The following is a 22208-nucleotide window of genomic DNA, read 5'->3' as shown; positions in this document are numbered from 1 at the left end:
TTATTATTTTCACACAATGAATAACATATTAACAAGGTCAACTTTTATTTTTTAAGTGCTCTATGCTGCTAACCAATAAAATGGCAGCAAAAAGATGAGCTTCTCTTTCAAAATAAAAAAAGGAAATTAATCCAACAACTAGATCATGAACAAACATGACCAAAAGCATGCCAGCATATATATATATATATATATATATATATATATATATATATATATATATATATGTGTATATATATATATATATGTGTGTGTGTGTGTGTGTGTGTGTGTGTGTGTGTGTGTGTCGCGCGCGTGTGTGTGTGTGTGTTTATATATATATATATATATATATATATATATATATATATATATATATATATATATATATATATATATATATATATATATATATATATGCTAAATATTTGCAATTTTAATATCCATACAATGTACAAAAATGCTTCATGAATTAAAAATCCATTACAAAAAAAACATATCAAACAATGTACAAGTTTTCATCCGTATTTCATTAAAATACAAATAACGTCCCCTTGTCTAAAATATGTATACATACAATCAAGTTGAACATGCAAAAGAAAACAAAACCCACTATTAAAAGAGGTTAAAAACACTATGTATACAAACTAAAATATGCTAGCACTGTTAAGAGCTCCATGTGTGCTCCTGTAATATACAATGTTAATTAAAGTTGTATTTTTATCTCAATACTTCATTTAGCACTTTATTATTGAAACAACATTATCTGTAAAAACTTGAAAACACCTTTTAAATTTTAATACACAGCCTGTGTTGACATCAGTGTCAGTCTGGCCATTATTTTTCTCATTAGTGTTTCACAGACAGAACAGGTCCCAGCTTTGTGAGGAGGGGCCAGTCTTCAGTAATTGTAGGGGAAGGTATTTCACCACATAAGTGGACTAAGCCTGACTCCAAAGGCTCTGTTTATTCCCGGACTGATTTCTCTGAGCAGCCAATGAACACGGAACCAGAATTTCCATGAGTTCTGGAAGGCATCATTAAAATGTGTGTAGCTCACACACAAGCCCTCAGTTAACCCAGCTGTAAAAGGGTACCACTGGTGCCAACCAATCAAGGAATTACATTGTGGATGAGCCGTATTCTAGTCATATTTCCCCTCCTCTTTGCATCATGGGTACAAAAGGATGCACCTTGAATAGTGTTTGTCCAGTGAGCCTATGAACTGTGGCAAGTGGGTTACAATAAATAATTACCACATTGTGGTAGAAGCTGGGACTTCAGGGCTTTTTAAAATAACCCATACTAATGAAACTTTTAATTCCCAAACCAATCAGAACCAAATGGCAGATTACATTTGTGTTGCCGCTGTACAAGGCAGAAGAATGTGTGGGCTACTTGAATGGCTGGATAACTAGACAAGCCAAAAGATATTACAGTTTCTTTACATTTCAACTCTTCAGGAACTTTCAGCCTCAAGAGGACTTGTCATGAACCATATAAAATGGAACCCATGTCTTCATTACACAGTGCATTCATGCAGTCTAATCCAGTTTATATACAATATTTACAGTTTCACTTTTACTTTATGAATTCAATCTCAGATTAAGGCTCCACTGCAAACAGGACCTTCAGATCCTTTGCAGCAATAGTTGCAATGATAGTCACTTTTTGCTCAACTTGCAAATGATTATTACTACATTTTATTTATTTTCAAACTTAAATAAGACCACTTATTAATCTTTGTGAAAGGGTGGACCCAAAACAAAAGGCTGAATTTACTGATTGATTCTATAGTTCTTATGAATATTCCCATCTCTTTCTACCAGCAGCTTGCTGGTGTACTTGATGCATAGCAAACATAGAACTGGGAACTCCACAGGGCAAACATGATTGAGTATAAATCACAAGTGACCAGGACTGGGATCAGCAAGAACTTGGGTATGTGAGGCTACATCTGTAGTGGGTGCCCGAAGTAAGTGCTACAGTAAAACTTGATTTTGAATGGGTTACTCGACTTTTGAAGACATTTTAATAGCATGTTTTCTTCTGAACACATCATGGATCAGTGACTTAAAACTGGAAGTCCAATTTTAGAAAACCTTTGGAATCTGGTGCCTTGTAAAATGAACTTAAGGCACTCCTTGTCTACTATTTATATTAAGGCTGCAAAACAAATTTATTGTTTTCCATCTATATTCCATGTAACTGGATCCCAATGCTGGACTCAAGGTAAAACAGGGTCAATATTTCCAGCCTATTTGTAAATCAAATTGAGATTGTTGTCACAATGATTTCCCTAGTTTATTGCCACACTGTTGGACTGCCAGGGTAATGGAAGAGGAAAGGAGGAATGAAGACTATAAAATGAAACGTTAATCCTTGACAAGCTTCTCTAAACTTCTGCTATCTGAATGTGTAGAATTTGCTCATATTGAGTTGGCATTCAGTTTGACAGGGTAAGTCAATTGGAGGGAGCAGGAATATAAAGCTTGCCTTAACACTACGTCCTGCTTCTGTAGTCCTGTGCAATAGCTACTGTATCTGATAACAACAATATTGCTTCTCTACAGCTCAACCAGCCCTACATGAATGAACCACACAAGCATGTCTTTAACAGGACTTGACAGTAAGACAAGTAACTATATAAATTTATGAGAATACATAAAGGGAAGTTCAGGGTTACATATCTTTAGAAACATGGAAGTGTAATTTAATTTTCCTTTTTTTAAACTGTTGGAAGAAACTTCATTTCACTTTCATTGACTATGTGATTTGTAATTTAAATCCTTCTCAACAGTCCCTAACACTAGTATATGTATGGTTATATGAGCTGAGCTAAGAGGTTTTTATTTATTTATTTATTTAATCTAAACTCACTCCCCATCCCATCCCCACTACCAAGGCATTTCTACTTCTCTTTCAATTATTTCCCAAGGAAAACACATCTGTGTCTCATTAAATACAGGGGCCCTCTGCACACACAGACTTACTGGAAGACTAAAATGGGATTTGTAATCAGGATACATTGGGTCCATCATTTTGACTCTTACCACAAACATAAAAGGAACCAGCCCAATGGCAGAATTACCAAAATAACTGCTCTAAACTTGACAATGTGGGAACCCACTTTACTTAAATGAATGGATCAGGATGTTTTTGTTTTTGGAAACACTCTTGTCTTGAGTCACACCCAGCTCTATTTCTTTTTGGTTAAAATCAATACCCAACTTTCTTGTTCCATGGTACAAGCACTCATCCTTATTCTTTTTTTAAGCCATTCAATTAAACATACTTTCTGAAAACCATTATACAAAAAAAGGCATGTACCGTCAGAAGAAAATGTTCCTATATACAGCCAGACCTCTTGTGTATGCAGCTGTGTGGCAGCCTACATTAGTTCCCATGATTCCAAAGTGTCCTCCTTCTCCAACAATTCCTTTATACTACAAAGACTTTATGAACCCAGAAGAGGGTGGTTGGCCAACAGACATTCACTGAATGCACTGTGCTGTGACGAAGGGAGAAATGCAAGGCAGTATCACTGAAGCTATGCAGTGTCATCAAATGATCACTGTTCAGATACTTGCTGGTTTTGTATGGCATAGCCATTGGTGCAGGGTGAAGGAGAGTTCTGGAATAGGGACACTAGCCACTTGTAGAAGTTTGATCCATCATGACGGTTTGTCTTAAGATGGTCAACAAACGTTGCACTACTACTGTAGGTGCAACAAACATGTATCATTTATTTTTTAAAGTAAATTCTGGTCGAAGGGACCAAGTTCTCCATTGGTGTCCTCAGAGAATGCCCGTACAATTATCAAAAATGGCTAAAGTGCAAGAAGAATTCAATGGGCAGAGGGCACTGTTGGATAGCCGGCCGGTGTAAGACCGGAGCTGCCGTACTTTCTCCCAGTAACGGGGGTTTCTTCTTACTCAATCCCTCAACACTTCCGTGGTCTCTTCGACCTCAATTCCTCTTGCTCCTTGTGCCGACGTTTGCGGCCCCTTCCTTGTGGCGCCTTGTGCTGCTCCCTCGCCATGTGGACGACAGCCTCAATGGCGTCCATGATGGAGTCTTGGTTTGCAAACTCCAGAGGTTCGGGCACCAAGTGGGCACGGGAACTTTTTTTCCCAGGCAGGTCGACACATTTCTCCAGCACAGGCATCTGACCCATTGCTTCCTCCTCCGAAAGCAAGGACTGCTTTCTGGGCCTGCCCCTCCTCCTCCTCTTCACAATGTTGTTGCCCGTCTTCGCCTGTCGCTGAAGCCTCTTGGCTTTCAGGATTTTGTTGACGTGGTCCAGGTTCTTCTTGGTGGAAAGGATTTTGGAGAATGTGCATGTTTGGCGCACCTCACACTTCATCTCCTCAATCTCTGTCCTGTTGAACCTCTTCTTCAGTGGCGGACTAGGCTCTAAAGAGGAAAGGAACACCACAGCATTAATGTCAGAGTTAATCGGTTGATTGTTCTCAACAATTATTTAAACGTCTCGGTATGTCTTTGAAGAACTCTGCAAGTTAACTGTCAGCATCATCACGTATTTAAAGCTACCCAGTTTAACAGGCTAAGATGTTTCATTCCTGTTTCACTGCAGACAAGCAGATGCAGAGTCATAAATCTTTTGCTCATCTCTAGATTTAAAAAAGGGTCCCTCTTTGTTTAATATAGGCAAATATCTAGACAAAGACATTGCTACAGATTTGTAATACACATGTTTAAGTACAAATGTACTGACTGAATACATTTACTATTGAAGAAAAACACGATATACTCTTCAAATGTATGTAATGTTTGGATTTTGGATAACATTCATTTACTGTAAATAATAACACATGTTTCTCACTTTTTCTTCCTCCATCTCAGACTCACATATGTTCTTCTATAAACAGGATTCAAATTACTGCATTTCCAAGCCTGATCCTCATTAATTATATGTACCTATGAGAAAACTAAACTTCCATATGGATCCCAACACCAATCCATTCCAAGGAATCGCTAAAACAAAACATTTTACAACTGCCTTGTTTAAAAAAATAAATAAAATACCATAATGACTATCATTACTTACGGCTGTGGCCAACACAGGCACTCTTATTTGATATATAGAAAGAGAGAGAACACAATAACACTCCACAGCTGCAATAAGCGTGTAGGTTTTATTTCACAGGACTCACAAAGGCCTCTGCTGTAAAGACTGGAAACCCACAGAAATGGCTCCTTCGGTGTTGTTTCAACAAATTATCTCTCAACATCTGGGGTGCAAATAATTTTGTGTTCTGTGCATAAAAAAGGCTGTGTATATGTATCAATTTATTTAAATAGGGTTGGAAAAGTGTGACTTGGGAATAACATATATATCACTTCACTTTTTCAGGAAAGTCTGGCCAATTTGATTCAAACTCTCATAGTAGTTACCAACTCAGATTTACATAAAGCACATCCATTCCATGTCAGTAGACAGTTGAGTTAATTGACTTGCACTGAAAACAGTTCCCTCTTAGTTGGCTAACCACCCCACCTGAGCTGGGTTCTAGTATAGAGGCCCTACAGAAATATCTACATCACCATATGAACAAAGGGAACAATATTTTTTTATATATTAGCATGCATCCTAAAACCACGTGTGCATAACTTGCAGAGAAAACATCTATCTTATCAACTCCAATAAGAGTGTTATGAACCTTATGTACGACTAGAAGTATGTTCAGGTAGAAGCTGTACACTCAAGTGATAAACAGAGTGGCTCAGAGGCATAGGTGATTAATTCACTGCTTTTTTACTTCTGGGTTTTGGAATCAAGCCCAGCCCAAAAACAGAAATTCTGCAGGAGCCAGCCTCCTGTGGAATTAGTTCACAGATTCAGCCTTGCCCTCAAAATGCTGCTGGCAAATGTATTCCACCTCTGAAATCTACCCCGAGTACACCTGTCCTTGGAGGATTCCCTCCTCTCCTTCAACTCCTTAGATTGGGCAGGTTTCCAGAATAACTGGGTTTGCAAATTTATTAGAACCAAATGCATAAGTACTTTAGAAGTGCAATAGATAAAATGAGTAGTGCAGAGCTGGTTGTTGAGCCACACTCTTCTGTACATGTGTTTGATGGGCGAGCTGTCTGCCTATCCAACTATTCCTAGCACGTGCACAAGAACTATCATTATTCTCCACCTTGAAAGTATCTTCTCCTCCCACATTGGTGCCAGAACACTCAGTGCATTAATTTTTTCTTCACCTCTTGAGTTTTTTCTTTGTGTCTGAATAGCAAACTCCAGAAGTGAGAATTGCTGATAATGAGCAATCCAATTTACTTTTGCAGCCACTGAAAAAAACAATACAACATACATTTGCGAACAGAAAAAACAGCAGTCAACACCACAAAACACAAATCAACTTTGGTGTGGTCGGTATGTAGATGGGAGAAACTCTTTTGTGCCTCTGTAAGGAGCACTGTACCCTCCGATATAGCATCCTTCCAATGCTCCAGCTGTGTATCAGGGGTCACTGAGCACTTCCACACAAGATATTACAGAGTCTGACTACTACAGGACTATTAAACAGCTGAGATTGCATTCTTTCAAAAGACTTGGCATCCAGGCTTACTCCCCTACCCTGCACCAAACGTACAGGCTTAATCCTCTACCCTGGACCAAACGTACAGGCTTAATCCTCTACCCTGCACCAAACGTACAGGCTTAATCCTCTACCCTGCACCAAACGTACAGGCTTAATCCTCTACCCTGAACCAAACATACAGGCTTAATCCTCTACCCTGAACCAAACATACAGGCTTAATCACCAACCCTGAACCAAACGTACAGGGTTAATCCCCTACCCTGAACCAAACGTACAGGGTTATTCCCCTACCCTGAATCAAAAGTATTCAGGAGTTCAGTTTCACAACCTCCATTAGACGAGTGGTTGGATGGACAGTTGCCAACACACTGGTGCCTGTGCTGACTGGCTCATAGACAGGCTTCCTCAGACTATCACTGTTAAAAAGATGATGTGTTGGCAGACATGCAGGGGACCAACTAAATCAAAGCTGTCATTTCTGTAAATCTCCTTGCTCTAAGTGAATTTTTAACCTTTTAATCAAAACACAACAAGGGTTGGGAACAGGTATTTATGCACTCCTCGTTCTGCATCTTTAACTTTCAGTTACTCAACTAAAAATACTGCCCAAGCATTTTTAAAATGAGAAAAACCACTTTATTTATGCAACTAGATTCTGTTTCCTATACAAAACAATTCGCTGGAGTGTGAGCAGTGTGAAGGGTAGCTTAGCATTGTATCATTTGTGATACAGAAATGGGCTAATTATGTTTTATCTTTCTTATATTTATACCCATGTACCTACAAAATATTTATACTTCTATGTGAAAAAAAAGAAATGTCCACAAGGTATAAATCTACTAAAATCTACCAACCATCTTTGCATCTCAGAATCAGCTCCAGGCTGCATAAATGAATGAAAACTCACACAGTAATGGAAGACAGACCCACTACCCAGATAAGCTGAAGTGAATCACCTGTGGCTCGGTCAAATGATGTAGAAAAAAAGATATATGTTTAATATTTACTCCCAAAAGACACATCGCACTTTTAGTCAGAGGGAGGTCTTCCCATGTTTAATTGAATCCCTGCCAATCTATTCTAAAGTGCCCTGTGGTTCTAGTCAGGGTGGTAGTTAAAAGCAGTGCTTCCTGCGGTGTTGTTTCCTTAAGGGGCCAGTGGTTTTAAATTCTAAACTAAGAGAGCTGTACCCACACTAAAGACTACCTGTCAAAAAATTGAAAAAGGTACAGTTTAGTTGTATATTTATGTATTCTAGTCCAGTCATCCTACAGTAGTAGTCACACTGCATTCAATTTTTGTCAGATGAAGACAAAGTAAAAATCTTTACAGCCTGTATAATTCTGGAATAGTTCTTTTGACAATTTATTTCAAATGCTATAACTGTAAGCAGTATTTCCCACAGTCCGTGCTCCCTCGATATCCAATAATTCAGGAATTCGGTGCGAGGCCATGTTGACTGTAAAAACTGTATAAAACTTATTCACTGTTTTCAAGATGTTTTGGATAGGAATGAGGAAGCAGTGTGATCGATTGACTTTTTAACATTCCAGATGCAATAAGCTTGTAGGTTTTATTTCGCATAAGGTTTTTAAAAAATCAAGTCTATACTTTTATACCTCACAATTTCAATAGCTAAATAGACTGTTGCTTTTATAATGAAGCTTTTTAAAGCAATAATCCTTAGTCATTTTTAATAAGGTGTTCAGCTTTTACAGTGCGGCTGTAAATCAAAGCAAAACACTGCCGGAGCATAATTTGTGACTCACATTGGGTGTCATTGTAATTTAATCAGCGTAATGTGTTGTACAACACACTCCTCTGCGGCATAACTGTGACATTTTCGTTATTTACACCTGCTTGCCCATAACTCTCACTGATGCCACACAAAAAAAGCAATGGAACAAAAGATTACCGGTTGAAATGAAGGTCTGACAGTATTACCCAGCGTACTACGTATCTTAAGAGAAGGTGTTGTATGGAAGCATTTTAAGCAAGGATTCGAGGAGGTTAAGCCATCTGAGTTTAATATGCCTCCGCATTACAGGTAACACCTGCCAAATGAAATGCGGTTTACAAAAAGGTTGTTAAAAAAAAAAAACACAACATTGAATTTTACGGTACAGATTCCTCGAGTTGCACTACCGGCAGTAAAGCAGTTAACAAGCAGTCATGGTTGCCAAACAGATCATTATCACTTGCCTATTAACCCACATGTCCACATATCTCATTCTGTAGGGCGAGCTGTCCAGGCATCAGGACTGACAGCTATTGAGCATCTGCAGGATAAGCAGGACAGGAAGAAATGCAGACTATCAACACTTCCAGGTCAAGATGCCAAGCTACAGCACTGCAGTCACAGCAGGGTGAGGAAAATATACCTCCTTCAACATATTTAGATATGATCAGCAATGCTGTGTGTGCTTTTTTTCCTAATAATTTCGCATCAGAGATTTGCATGAGGCAGGGGGGACGAATCTGAATTAGTGGAGTATTTTAGAGCTCAAGTAAAGGTCATGTGTAATGACTGTTAATAGGAACGGAGGATCCATTTCCATAATGAGCACAGCTGCAACGTTCACCACTATGTTGTTTAGTTTGATCCCCCGCCCGCCTCCACCTCTTATCCCTGTTCAACTGACACCCCCTTAGTGGGCATATTGATGGCATTCAATAGATGTTATTGTTGCCACTGCACTCTTCACACCAATTTAAAGACAGCTTCACAAAACAAATAAATAAAAAAAAACACAACACACATGATGGTTGCTCGGCACACAAATTGTAAAAATAAACACTGCAGAGATGACCCTGATAATGTGGCAACATTCTTCATTTTCTTTTAAAATCAAACAAGTTTTAAATCAACCCTTCCTTCCAGCTCCTTGACCTCCATTAAAATCGACAAAAACATTTTGCAGGCTTCCTCTTTTCCAACAAACCATGTAGAAGAGACACTCATTTTCAAAGGGACCGTCACAAGCCCTTTATCCTCTGAATTTCTACCTGCACACCATGTTTTTCATTAGGGACACAGATTTATGGACTTGCCTCTGCACTCCCTCTCCCCTCTTGAATGCAGAGGCCTACTTCCTGTTGTCATGGTAACTGGAGCCCGGAGTTGAAGGTTAAAATATTCCCTGAACACATTTACTGTCAAAGCACAGATTCTAACCGTGTGTTTTTATTGACTTCTGAAGGGTACTGAAAGGTCAAAAGACAGCTCTGCCACAGATCTCTGCTTTGACGGCAAGTCAATATTTTGTGCTCCGAAAGGCTCATCGGAGGTTTGGAGACCTTATTGGTCAATTACAGACCTTGAGAGCAACAAGGATAAACATAGTTAACACCTCTCTTCCGGGCCAGTGGCTAAACAACATGCTCAATGTCTCTGCAGCAGTTAAACAGTGTACTGTCTGCAAATAAAGATCCATGGGTCACAATGAGTAAATACAACACACAGGACCCTTTTTTTTTTTTTTTTTTTTTTTTTTTTTTTTAAAGCCCTGTATTTATTTGAAAAGTGCAAATACAACTAATAAACAAAATACAAAATGTGTGTGTGTGTGTGTGTGTGGTGTGTGTGTATATATATATATATATATATATATATATATATATATATATATATATATATATATATATATATATATATATATATCCCTGTCTCAAAAACTGTTTGGAAAGTGAATTTTGTAGTTTTACAAAATAATTATTCAAAGTGGGCTTAAAAAAACCCCAGCCCCTTAAATGGTTTTGCATTCATTTCTTCAGGTAGTAAAGTATTTGATGTTTCAGTTATCTTGGAAGCCATAGGAATGGCCAGAAACAATTCTAAAGATCTACAGATTGAGCACTAACTAGTTGTGTGTGTGTGTGTGTGTGTTTAACATTACTATATAATTAAGTGGCAGATAACACCACTAGCAATCCAAATTACATCCACAAAAATGGAGAGAAGCATAAAGCAAAAAAAAGTATTTTCAATTTCTGTTCTGCTGTGTAAATTAAACTGGCTAACAGCGTCAATCACAAGCACCTGCTTAACAAAGGCCACAGAGAACCCCAAGCCAAATGATAATTAAACTAACATACTGCTTTGTGTGTGTGCGTGTGGCCAGTTTGACAACATCGTCGCATTCTGTCCCTGGGCAGGAAGTAATCAGGAGAGACAACTACAAGGTCTTTTAACAAGAGTAATAGGTTCCTACCATTCAGCTTGAATGAGAAGAGGGCTATAAAGTAAAGACTAATGCTCACAATGAATTCCTGAAAGCATAAAGGTTAATAGCTCTTGCAGGAATCTACGTTTGTATTGTATTCACGGAGGGAAGCCGTAGATTTCCAGTAAGAGCTCCTTACAGTTATTCGTGTACATATTCTATTATACAGAAAGAATCATAATACAGTGTGACATTACATTCCACTAGACCAGTCAGATCAGTCACTGCAGAATAACTATGGTAGGCACAATCTACAGATCTGGCCAAAAGCTTTGCATCACCTAGAATCTTAGGACCGAGACATAATTAAAAAAAAAAAAAAAAAAAAAAAAACATGTAATCAAAGAAACTACAAAATGATATCGCAAAAGTGTACCAGAAGCCATAATAGTAGTACAGTATTTCATGTTAGATTTTGAAATGTCATATTTTTCAATTGTCAGTTTATCATTAAGTATATGGAAAACTACAAAGCAGTGTGTAATTCAATATGTTAACATAAGATTAATGAGCAGGTTTCATTCGACTTTGATGCAAAATAGCTGTATTACAGTTTAGTAAGATATTATAGAGCAGTGGCTCCCAATGGTTTAATAAGACAGTATAGAGCATTGGCTCCCAGTCCTGGTCCTGGAGACACCCTGTGTCTTCTGGTTTTCATTCCAACTGAGCTCTCAATTACTGAACTAGACCCTTCATTGAATTGCTAATTTGATGAATTAGACCTTTTTGGTTGTTTTCAGCTCTTAACAACTGCATATTTCAATTTAGCTGTACCATTTTATAAGTAACTTAAACTCTGCAACTGTTTAGGAGCTGAAAACAATCAAAAAGGTCTAATTAAGCAAATGATCTGTTCAATTAAAGGTCTAGTTAAGTAACTGAGAGCTCGGTTGGAATGAAAACCAGCAGACACAGGGGGTCCCTAAGACTGAAGTTTGAAACCACTGGTATACAGCATACTTTTTGTATTACTTTTTATCTACAACACTTCCACTGGTTGTTAAGCACAGCTAAGAGCTGATTTTCTGGCTAACTCATGCCAACACTTCACCACTAAGATCCTTCCCAAAGGCATCAATAGGTGGATCACACTCTCTCATCTCTAGTGCTGTAGTTCACTCCAGGGAACAAACAACAAGATGACAGCACAGAAAAGCTCTAGAGATGATGAATACCAGAACTGAAACACAGACAACAGTCTCCAGAGGACACACAAAGTACTGTGCAAACTTTACATCAAAAATGCCAGCAGTACTTAAATCAACTGTACATACGTGTGGTGTCTGATGTGCAGCACTGCACCGGTCGAGTGCATGCATCAAAGGACAGCCTAGTTAACCCTGTGAAACACTGCTATCTCGTCACAGCTACAGGGTAGCATGTATTCACATACAGAAATGTGCACAACCCTTTAAAATAACAACAGGATACAATCACTGGGAGTTCAAGCAAGTGCTTTTCACTTTCTACACTTAGGGCTTGATTTTAAGAGCTTGGTAACTTGGTAAAAGGCGTGCAACATGGACAGTGAAACACAACCGAACAAGAAGTTTAAATGCAAAAGTTCTACTTTTGAAATTGAAACAAAGGTCAGAGCTGTTCATTGCTACTACTCTACATAGAAATATGACTTCACGTTTGACAGGAGTGGCTTCAGTGCCTTTAGCCTTGTTTCTGTAAAGGCAAATGAGGGAAGCATGTATGAGGCCTTCATTATCAGCATGGGCTGCATATTTCACTCAGACATCATATGAGGTATGGACTGTTTGAGACTGGGCAGTCTTTTCTTCAGTTTTGTACAAATTATGTCGACGCTGTGCCTCATTTCATTTAACCTTGCTCTGGCTGTTTCTCGCTGTTGGTATATAATTTACAAGTAGGCTTCCTCTTTTACACAAACAAATGATCAAGATCTATGCTGTGACCTCAACTCGTTGTGCTGGGCGGCTCTTTGTTGACAGCAGAAAGCAGCAACATTATAAATACATCCAATCGTAAAACTGGAATGCAGTTTGTACTAGGGCAGATCGATTAATGCAGAGGTTCAGTAGATCGCACGCACGTTCCTGGAATGACTTCCTCTAAAGACTGAAAACTTTGTTTCTGCAATTTTATTTGATGGTTCCTCAATACACAAGGTGGTATAGCAACTTAAAACAACTTAAAAACAATAAATCCCGTGGAATGTGAACAACCATAGCCAAAGGTCATGTCACTTGCACATTTGCATGGAGTAGCGTAACACTGCAAATATGAAGTCTGAATCTCAAATGCACCTTATGGCAGCGCAGAGACAGCTGGTAGATTTACCCACTAGGAATGTGTAAAAACAGAACCTGACCAGTGGTTTCGAAACAGCCCATGTACTACTCTATATTAAAACTGACTGAGGTCAAGATCATGTATTTCACAAGCTAAACTGGCATATTACTGACATCAACAACACACACTCATTTGCCACTGGGTGAGGTGTGAACAACTCTTAAGAAAGGGCCCGTCAGTTGAAAACGAGTATGTGCTGATGGCTAGACAGCAAGGAAGAGCAACTGGAATTCACCCAGAATGTTAGAAAATCACACAAGGCGGCATCTCATTTGAACTGAACCCACCCACAGGGCAAGTAACCCTGGACACCACAGCATCCTCAAGAGAAAGATCCGTCAAAACAAGTGTGTGCGTCACGCTAATCCACAAGCCAACCCATTTACAATCCTAGCTTAATGCCATTCCATTATCCAAGCGTTACGCAGAATCTGTCCAGTAGAGGGAGACACAATCAAACATGACCAGGACCAGAAAGATGCTCTTTAAATCCTGGAGAGATCAAGAAGACACACAGTCAACACAGCAAACAATGACAACAAAAAAACAAAACACACAACAACTAAAACAAAACTGCCTTCTGGTTAGTATTCCATGAAGAATGTCACAATACCTGTCACAATACAAAACCTGACCCAGAACAAATCAGAGAGACAAGACTAAAACAGAACAAGGAGGAAGGCGAGGGCTGATTACACCCCTGACTTAAGATGCATAAAATACAACAATTAACATGCTTTCCAGAAACAAAAATCGAGAATGTCTTCTACTCGACATGTTTGTCAAAGAATTATGAGGGAAACTCCCCACTGAGTGATCCACTTGGGCTGGGTTTGGTGGTGGCAGGGATGAAACAATTGGTGCACAATGTCCTCCCATCCTGCCTCGTGCGAATCGGATTGTCTTTGGGTTTTCTGAGACGCTGCGTCGGTTAGCAGGCACTATTGCTTACTTCCTTTTAATGTACTACTACCTTGCAGGGAAGCAGTTGATTGACTTGTGCTATGTATTTCAAAACCTGTTAAATCATTTAAAAACATAGGAAATTATAACACACTGAATAATGTTAATTTATTGAAGCAAGAGATTCCCACACCTTGGTCATTAGACAAAACTACTATATTACCTTATAGAATTACAGACACTAACTTGCTCTTCAATCTTATTTATTTGTGCGTGTGTGTGTGTGTGTGTGTGTGTGTGTGTGTGTGTGTATATATATATATATATATATATATATATATATATATATATATATATATATATATATTTTTTTTTTTTTTTCTTAATGTTTTTCATTTGTATATTTATTTTAAATTAATTAAAAAAAAAGGCAGACATGAAAAAATGCTATTTATAGACTAACGGATAATCCTACAAAAAGAGAAAACGATTTAGTCTCTGCAATTTTTTTTAACAAGTGACAGTCAAGGGCACAGCTGTGGCACAATTTTCTATGCATGCATGTAAAAAAAAAAAATCCTTTTACTTTTAACTAGAGTTAAAATTCTGTGAAGTGCAGAGAACATATGTGATTCAACTCCCCCTCCCTCTCTCCCAAGGGAGTGGGAATGTAATCTAAGTGAGCCCTGGGCTTCCAATTCCCCTTCAGTAGAGTAGGCCAGATTCATTAAAACTCCTGGCTTCTTTCCAGGTTTAACACAAGGAGCCTTTACTACATTTCTGCAAAAAGTAACTCAGAAAATGAGTGAATCATATATCTCTCAGAGGCTGGTGGTTGGGGGGGGGGGGGGGGGGGGGGTAAAAGCTTTAAATAAATACATAAATAAAAAGTCTGATGATGTTTAATTTATCTATCTATACCTATCATATTAATTAGTAAATTTTTTTTTTTTTTTTTTTTAGCTCTGAAAAACCTGCATCTGACTGGTTACATGCTAATCACTACCGGAAAGAGCTCAAGCACATAGCAATCAATAAACAGATACGCCCGCTTCCTGGGAATTCATTTCAGCCAGATAACGCAACGTATTTTTATAATTAACAAACATTACAATTCCATTTTAAATATGGCACCACTAATCTAAAACCAATTTTCAAAATACCTAATAAAAAGACAACAGTTTGTTTCTGGAATTGTATGCAATTCTACAATTACATAATTGCATTAAAAAGTTATCATGCACACAGTTATTCTTTTTATTGAATATTTTTTAAAAGCTCCTAAAAGGAGCCATGGTATGTTACATATCTCATAATACATAACAGTTTTATACCACAATCCTCTTATACAACACAAGTAGTGTTAATCCCGGGGCACACAGCCTGACTCAAGCCGTCGGACTCCTCTCAACTGGCCGTAGTGTCTGAGTGAATTGTAGTAGTGTTGGTGCCCTTAAAACCAAGACTATCCAGATATCAGTCAGGATGTCTTCAGATTTGAAGAATGAACATGTTGAATCGTTTTCAGTCACAGTTTCGTTCAGATGTGATCAGTCTGTCTGTGTGCGGCGGTTGACGACCAAGACTGACAGAGACCAATTAGTCACAAGGGTGTCAACCAATGGTGAAGCAGGTTTAAGTGACGTAGCTTATCATGTAACTGGTCATACAAGATGGCGGAATATTGACAGCTTTAGTTCCACAGGTAAAAATACATTTGTCTTGAATTGCTGAGTGTCGTGAATTAAAAAATACCAGCTATGTGCACATTTTTAGGCATTTACTAATCAAAGGTTAATTATCCACTTACTTTTTTATTATCAATCTACTGGCAGCCTATATTTTCTTACTGCGCTAAAACAGAAGTAACCAGTGTGTCGATCTCCAATAGGTCACAAATCACAATGAAAACACCAAAGTCAAACAAAAATCAACAGTACAAAAAGTCAAACGCTGCCTGAAGTGTTGGCACGGTGTAAATGGCCAACAGATAAATTAAGAGGCTAAGCGCTTCTTTTGCTCGCCCCGTGGCACTGTCTCCACCGTCTAATCAGCATACGATGCCATGCATAATATGAGGTGGTGATTTTGATACAAAAATGTGTACAGGGCAGTATTAATTACATTTGCATGCATAGTAATCACCAGGTTCTAGTTGTGGTCAGTAATTCAGTCTTAGCAGTGTGTGACACCCAGTCAGGAAAAACTCAATTGTGACATCAATCCAAAACTGAGCACAAGTGATCACAGAATCTGTGCAAACTCAGATGAGAGGAGTCGGGACGGCTCGAGTTGGGCTGTGTGCGGCAGGCTTTAGACTGGGGGGTGGATGCAGGTAGACTCCGTCCACAGACTATTTTTGGTGAAACGCCATTTTTTACACTCCATCTTCATTGTTATTTATCTTGAATAGTAGCCTATTTTATTTCTCCTCAATCTTTCATCGTTTAATGTTCCTGACGCAGCTTTTCCTTGTAGTGCATGTGCTCTGGAGCACACACTGTCACTGGAGTCTTTGTGCAGAAATTGATAAGTGGCACTGGGAACTGGTTTTTAGAGGGCAATTACATTTTATTTTTTTTAAAAGAATGTTATCACATAATAACATGTGTTGATTCAGTTAAGACATTTTTTTCTTCCAAAACTAAACACAGGCAGACTGAAAAACAGCATTTGCACTGCTTCACTCCCTCATCGATCCTGCATTCCTAGCCAGATCTCTTGATTTAATCTCTTATTTAATAGAGTGTCGGTATTTACAAAGACGCACCCGTGTTTATAGGCTATATTATAAAGCCTTCCATTCTTTCTTTTATTGCATACATTTTGCTGTTATTTTTTTATTTGTGACCTGCTACTTTATCCAATGGTTTTGATGGTTTTTTTTTCTTTTTTAATCATATGCATTCTGTTGGCTTGTTTCTTATTTCTGTGATCTGTGATGTCTGAATGGTCTTTATATTTGTTATTGTAAAAGCAGTGTGGGATACTATATTATATGTAAAAAGGGCAGAAGTGTTAGGCTATTGTCAGATTTTTTTAAGCTTTAGTTTGTATTTGGACCTGCAATTGCATAATATTTTTATGGCTTTTTCTTTGTAAAGAGCTTTAGGACCCTTATAATGAAGGACACTAACTAACACAGATTATGATGACTGTTAATAATAATAATAATAATAATAATAATAATAATAATAATAATAATAATAATAATAATAATAAAAACACCAATGATGGAAACCAGGAAGGATGTTATATTTTTGGATGATATATCTTTGGATGATATATCTTTGTTCTCTGGTTTTAAATAATCAATGTCTAAAATTTACTTAAACATTATACCAAACGTGTACTGTATGTAATATAATAATTGTTTTAAATTTTAAATGCTTAAACAATTTTCTTTGGGACCAGTTAGGAGATGTGCATAGCCAGATTGTTTTCCAAATGGCTTAATGTGGGTACATCTGGCATTAACATTTATGAAAATCCAGTATTGCAAGGAATATAGCCTTGCAGCCAAATAATATATTTCTCAAGAACAGGCATGGAGAGCCCTCCTAGTTTAGAGAGTGACAGCTTCCTTTTTCTTTATTCTGGACTGGTAATAAACATTTTCCCATCCAACTAACAGTATAGTTTTCATAGACCTAGGCTCTCCATTGAATATCTTCATCTTTTTAGGTGTAAAACTGACTGCATTGGCTTTGCCCCTGGACCTCACTGGGGGCCTGACAGGTCCCAAGACCCCTTGCACATAGGAAAACGTGCGCCGTTGCTCCACAATGCGTAACTCTATACTCCACTCACTATTTTCTGTAGGAGTCTTAACAGTCTTAGCAGACAAGTGGTCATACATTCTATGCGATAAAAATGTTATGACAACACGTGACCATTGGATACCACTGTGATGTCAACCAACATTCTGCCTCATGAAGAAACAACTTTTTTTGCTTTTGAGTTTAGTTGTTAAAAGCATGTGATTGCAAGAGCATGAGATTGCTTTTATGATGAGTTATCTTCATCTGAACCAGAAATTTGCTGCAATAATACAAAAAGGAAAATACAGCAAAACAAACACAAGTGCTGGACGGAGACACTGAACTTTGTACTTGTATTAATGGCTCAAGGCATTTGACTAGTATGCAATATGAGCAATACACATGTGAGATATGTTCTTACTTGTTGATGCTGCTGAAGGGGATTCGTACACCTCACTCCGGCTACTCTTAAATGGGCCCATGTTCTGCTCCCGATACACCCCAAAGCTTTCCAGGCTCCGTCTCCTGCCCCCAAGGCAAGATTCACTATCCCTGGAAGCTTGCACATCCCCGAACAAGTCAGCCTCCTGCCTGCCCCTGGTGCTTTCAGAGTGCCGCCGGCTGCAGGGATCATAGAAATCTCCAGCTGGCTCGGCTCGGTCTCGAGTACGCTTCCATTGCTGGGACTCTGAGAGGGACAGCATGGAGAGGGTGTCTACTTCAAACATGTTTCTGGAACTCCTTGGCAGCGCATCTTTGTTTTGCTGGTGTCGCTGCTTCTCCTTATGTTTGGGCAAGGAGGGTTCTTTGTCAGACATTCCTAGTCTCTCGCTCAACAGGCTCAAGTAGCTGGGGTTCTTGGCTCCACTGAAGAGTCCCCCAAGATCCTCCCTCTGCGAGCCAGAGAGCTGGTCATCCTTGTGTTTGTGTTTGTGCTTATGTTTGCGCTTGTGGAGGCGGCCACTAGGCAGGCAGCTGCCCCCAACTTTAGGCGCCCCAAGGGTGGACTGGGCATCACCTATGACAGTGGAGGGCCCCTGGTGGACACCGTGTTTGGTCTTATGTTTGGCAGCGGCAGTTAACTTCACATGAGCACCAGAATGGAACTGGGGAGGAGGGACTGCTGGTCTCATGAATGGGGAAGCTGCTGCCCCAAGGGTGTGAGGCAGGTACAAAGGAGTTGGATACTGACCATAGTAGCCCAGGTTCATCATATTGGTGGCAATAGGCATTGACGTATAAGGCATTGCGTAGGGTGCATAGTAATTGCCGTTGGGAATTGGGTACCCAAACCCTTGGAGGAAAGGCATCTTTGTCATTGGCTCATTGGCTTTGGCTGGCCTGCCACGCCTCTTCTTGGACTTTACCTCGGAGTTCCTGCGAAGGTAGTGCAGAGGGTCATAGGGGAAGTACGGCACAGGATAGTAGTGGTCGAAGTTGACCCGGAAGATACTAGGGTATGAGTTTTCATGATAGAAGGTGTAGCTCCGGTGGGAGATACGGAAGACCTGGAACTTTCCAATAAGTTCTTCCAGGTCTGCCAGAAACTGCAGGTTGTCTCGGCTCTGGAGACTCTTTCGTTTGCGCCGGTGCTTCTGCTTTTTCAGGCTTTCATGGGACAGGTAGGTCTCTGCTGCTACCACAGTACCGTGCTTGGGGCAGTGCCCTCGCTTGGGTTTGTTGCTGGCCTGTAGTGCAGCAGCAGCAGCTTCTGAAGGATCCAGGGTGCAGAAATCAAAGGAGTACCTCCTGCGGGATGCTGGACCTTTCTCAGCCTGATCAGATGTGCTATTATTGTCAGTGCCAATCCCACTATCACTTGGAATGGTCTCCTCACTGTGGGACTCACTGATGGGAGAGAGGGTCACCTCCTTTAGAGAAGCCACTTCAGAGAGATGAGAAGGTGAGTTGGCCATAAGCCTTGGAGGAGAAAGCTTCCAGCTGCTGCTGTGTAAGCCCTTAGGTGCTTTGGTGGGTAACGCACTGATGGGCTGCAGGTTTGGCATGGTCTTTTGCTCCTGCAAACTGGTCTCGGTGCTGGCAGGGCTTAGGTTCCCACCAGGCCCCACAGCCTGGGCAGCAGGTGGCTGTGCTGACCCAGGTAAAGGCATCCCGGCTGCAGGCTGTGGGTTGGAAGGCACTGCTGGGTTGTCATACTGTCTCAGAACAGGCACAGGGTGCTTTTCACTGACTTTGTGCTCTTCTTGCTGGAGGTGCACCTCGGCTCTGGGCTTTCTCCCCCTCTTTTTGCCGATGTAGATGGTCCCTCGCTTGCTCACATTAATCTGCTTGCCTAGCCGAGCTTCAATCGTTGATGCCACAGTGGTACCTGCACCTGACATGGGGACCTTAGACTTAATAGCCAAGCTGCTACTGGTGGTAGAACAAGATAGAATCTCATTCAGGATATTCTTTCTTTTAACCATTTTCATCTTGTTAATTGTCCTGATGGTTTTCTTATCTAGGACACCCAAGTTCCTCACCTTTTTATTTAGCTTCATATGGTTTGCAGGTACCTCATTTGCTGAAGCAATCTGTACCAGCTTTGCCAAACTTCTTTTCTTCCTCCTTTTCTTCACGGCCCCTGGTGGCTCCCGTGCAATAGGACTTATAGGACTGGTAGAGGTGCCCTCATGTATAGTCTCAACTGTTAGTAGGGGCTGCTTTTTGGGCCGTCCCCTCTTCTTCTTGAGTGGAGTGATGACTGTCAAACTGTCTGTGTTGGTATACAGTGGGCTTGATGGGGTGATGGGAAAGGCTGATGGTGGTTCTATAACAGAGGTCAAACTGTTGCTGTTAGTCTGCAGGCTGGTATTTCTCGACTTAATTGATGTCCATCTCTGCTTGGCCTTTTGCTTTGGACGTTTGACTTCAGCCTGCATGCTCCTGGACCTACCAGCTTCCACAAACAGTTTAGGTCTCCCAACTACTCCTTGTTTTCGAAGTCTGCTTCTACCATTCTCAGTGGGCTCACCTTGAGTCATTTCAACAGCTTCAGGCTGTCCTTCCTTCTCCTCAACTCTGGATGTTCTCGGTTCCTTCTTGTTAAAGCAGGTGGGAGACAAGTCTAAAAAACTCTTACTGCCTTCATCTTTTTCAGCCAGCTGAGACCGAGTCTTTTCTGCTGAATTTTCCACAGGGAGTTGACCTTTCAATGATTGTCGATATCTCCTCTTCTGTCCTGGTTGCCCTGTGGAAGCCTGTGTCTGGACTGAAATGGACCCCCGCATACTATCTCCCTCCTTCTCCTTGCCATTCCCAATGAATGCACTGGCTCCACCAGGCAGCTCCCTGGTTGTTTTATCAGGCTGTACATACTTCTCTGTGAAATTCTCTTGGTTCTTACCCTCAGACTCCTTTGTGGCCACATTAATCCACTGCTTCCCTAGGTTCTGGGATCCAAGGCTCCTCGTGGAGTCCTTTCTGCCATACTTTCTCTTAATGTTTCCAAACATTTGTTCAGCAACCTCCTGTATGACCCTCTTGTGATTCAGCATGGTGCTTTCAGGCTGGTTGGAAGCCTGTGGTATAGAACCCATTCCTGGTGTCCGTATTATTGTGCCAGTCACCTGGCTGGAAGTCGCAGTGCGGAATGGACTAGCTGCAGGGCTCCCACTGGACTTATTTAGCTGTTGTTTAGGTAGCATGGCCACGGTATCTGCAGCAGAGCTCTTACTCATTCCGGTTGTTTCTCCAATAGGTTCAGTTTCTGTCCCAGTACCCTGGGAGTTGGATCCTCCTGCTGGTGTTGTGGACCACTCCAGATGATGCAGAGTGTTCTTTGACTGGTATTTTGGTTTCACTGTTTCCCCAAGGAAGTCTACCTGAACTTCTCCTTCATTCTGCTCAGGAGGTTTGCACAGTTTTTCATAGATCTGTTGAGGAAGAATAAAAAAAAAAAAAATGAAGCTTATTGACACTGGATTTTTACAACAGCAGTTTCTAAGGCAGAGGTTAATGCATATTAATAATAGTTATTTTATTATTTACTTTATATAGGTTACATCTGCAATGCTAGAACTCTCAATATCATGGCAGTTTGAGGTACAGTTGAAATTATGTTTTTTTGATAACTTCTCCTCTTCGCATTTCATTGAGCAGACCAGGTACTTCTACATCTGAAGTGAAGAAACACTAAACAAAAAATGTGGATGCCTACCCACACACCTGAGGGAAAATAAAGAGAAAGCATGTTGCTTTTTAACAACCGATCACATAGCATTCCAACAGTAATTTAATATCATGTCCGGTAGTTGTCAGCAGCTACAGCACACCGTCCTAATGTGACAAACTGTGGCAACATTAACTCATATACTGAAAGGCCGGTCTATTAGGTACCGTTCTGATCTGTTGCAGTGTTAGGGACTTGTTTCCCAGGAATATTGATTGGAGTTCCTTCTAACTGCTGTGTTGTGATTTTCCCCCAGTGATGCAAAAATCCTAT

General features: G+C 40.0%; 1 protein-coding gene across 2 annotated transcripts in view; it reads right to left on the bottom strand.

The window, feature by feature from the left end:
• Nucleotides 1-346: 346 nt before the first annotated feature.
• The window catches only part of LOC121313816 (SET-binding protein-like), an 80585-nt gene continuing 58723 nt past the window's right edge, over nucleotides 347-22208 (bottom strand). For both annotated transcript variants that reach the window (XM_041246619.1, XM_041246613.1), the window contains exons 3-4: nucleotides 18186-21639; nucleotides 347-4396 (exon numbers count right to left, since the gene is read on the bottom strand). In XM_041246619.1, coding sequence (XP_041102553.1) covers nucleotides 3924-4396; nucleotides 18186-21639 — 3927 coding nt within the window. In that variant the 3' untranslated portion in view covers nucleotides 347-3923. The remainder of the gene's footprint in view (nucleotides 4397-18185; nucleotides 21640-22208) is intronic.

The sequence above is a fragment of the Polyodon spathula genome, chromosome 1 (genome assembly GCF_017654505.1).
Source record: "Polyodon spathula isolate WHYD16114869_AA chromosome 1, ASM1765450v1, whole genome shotgun sequence".
Lineage (NCBI taxonomy): Eukaryota > Metazoa > Chordata > Actinopteri > Acipenseriformes > Polyodontidae > Polyodon > Polyodon spathula.
This window is presented reverse-complemented; position numbering and strand designations above follow the sequence as displayed.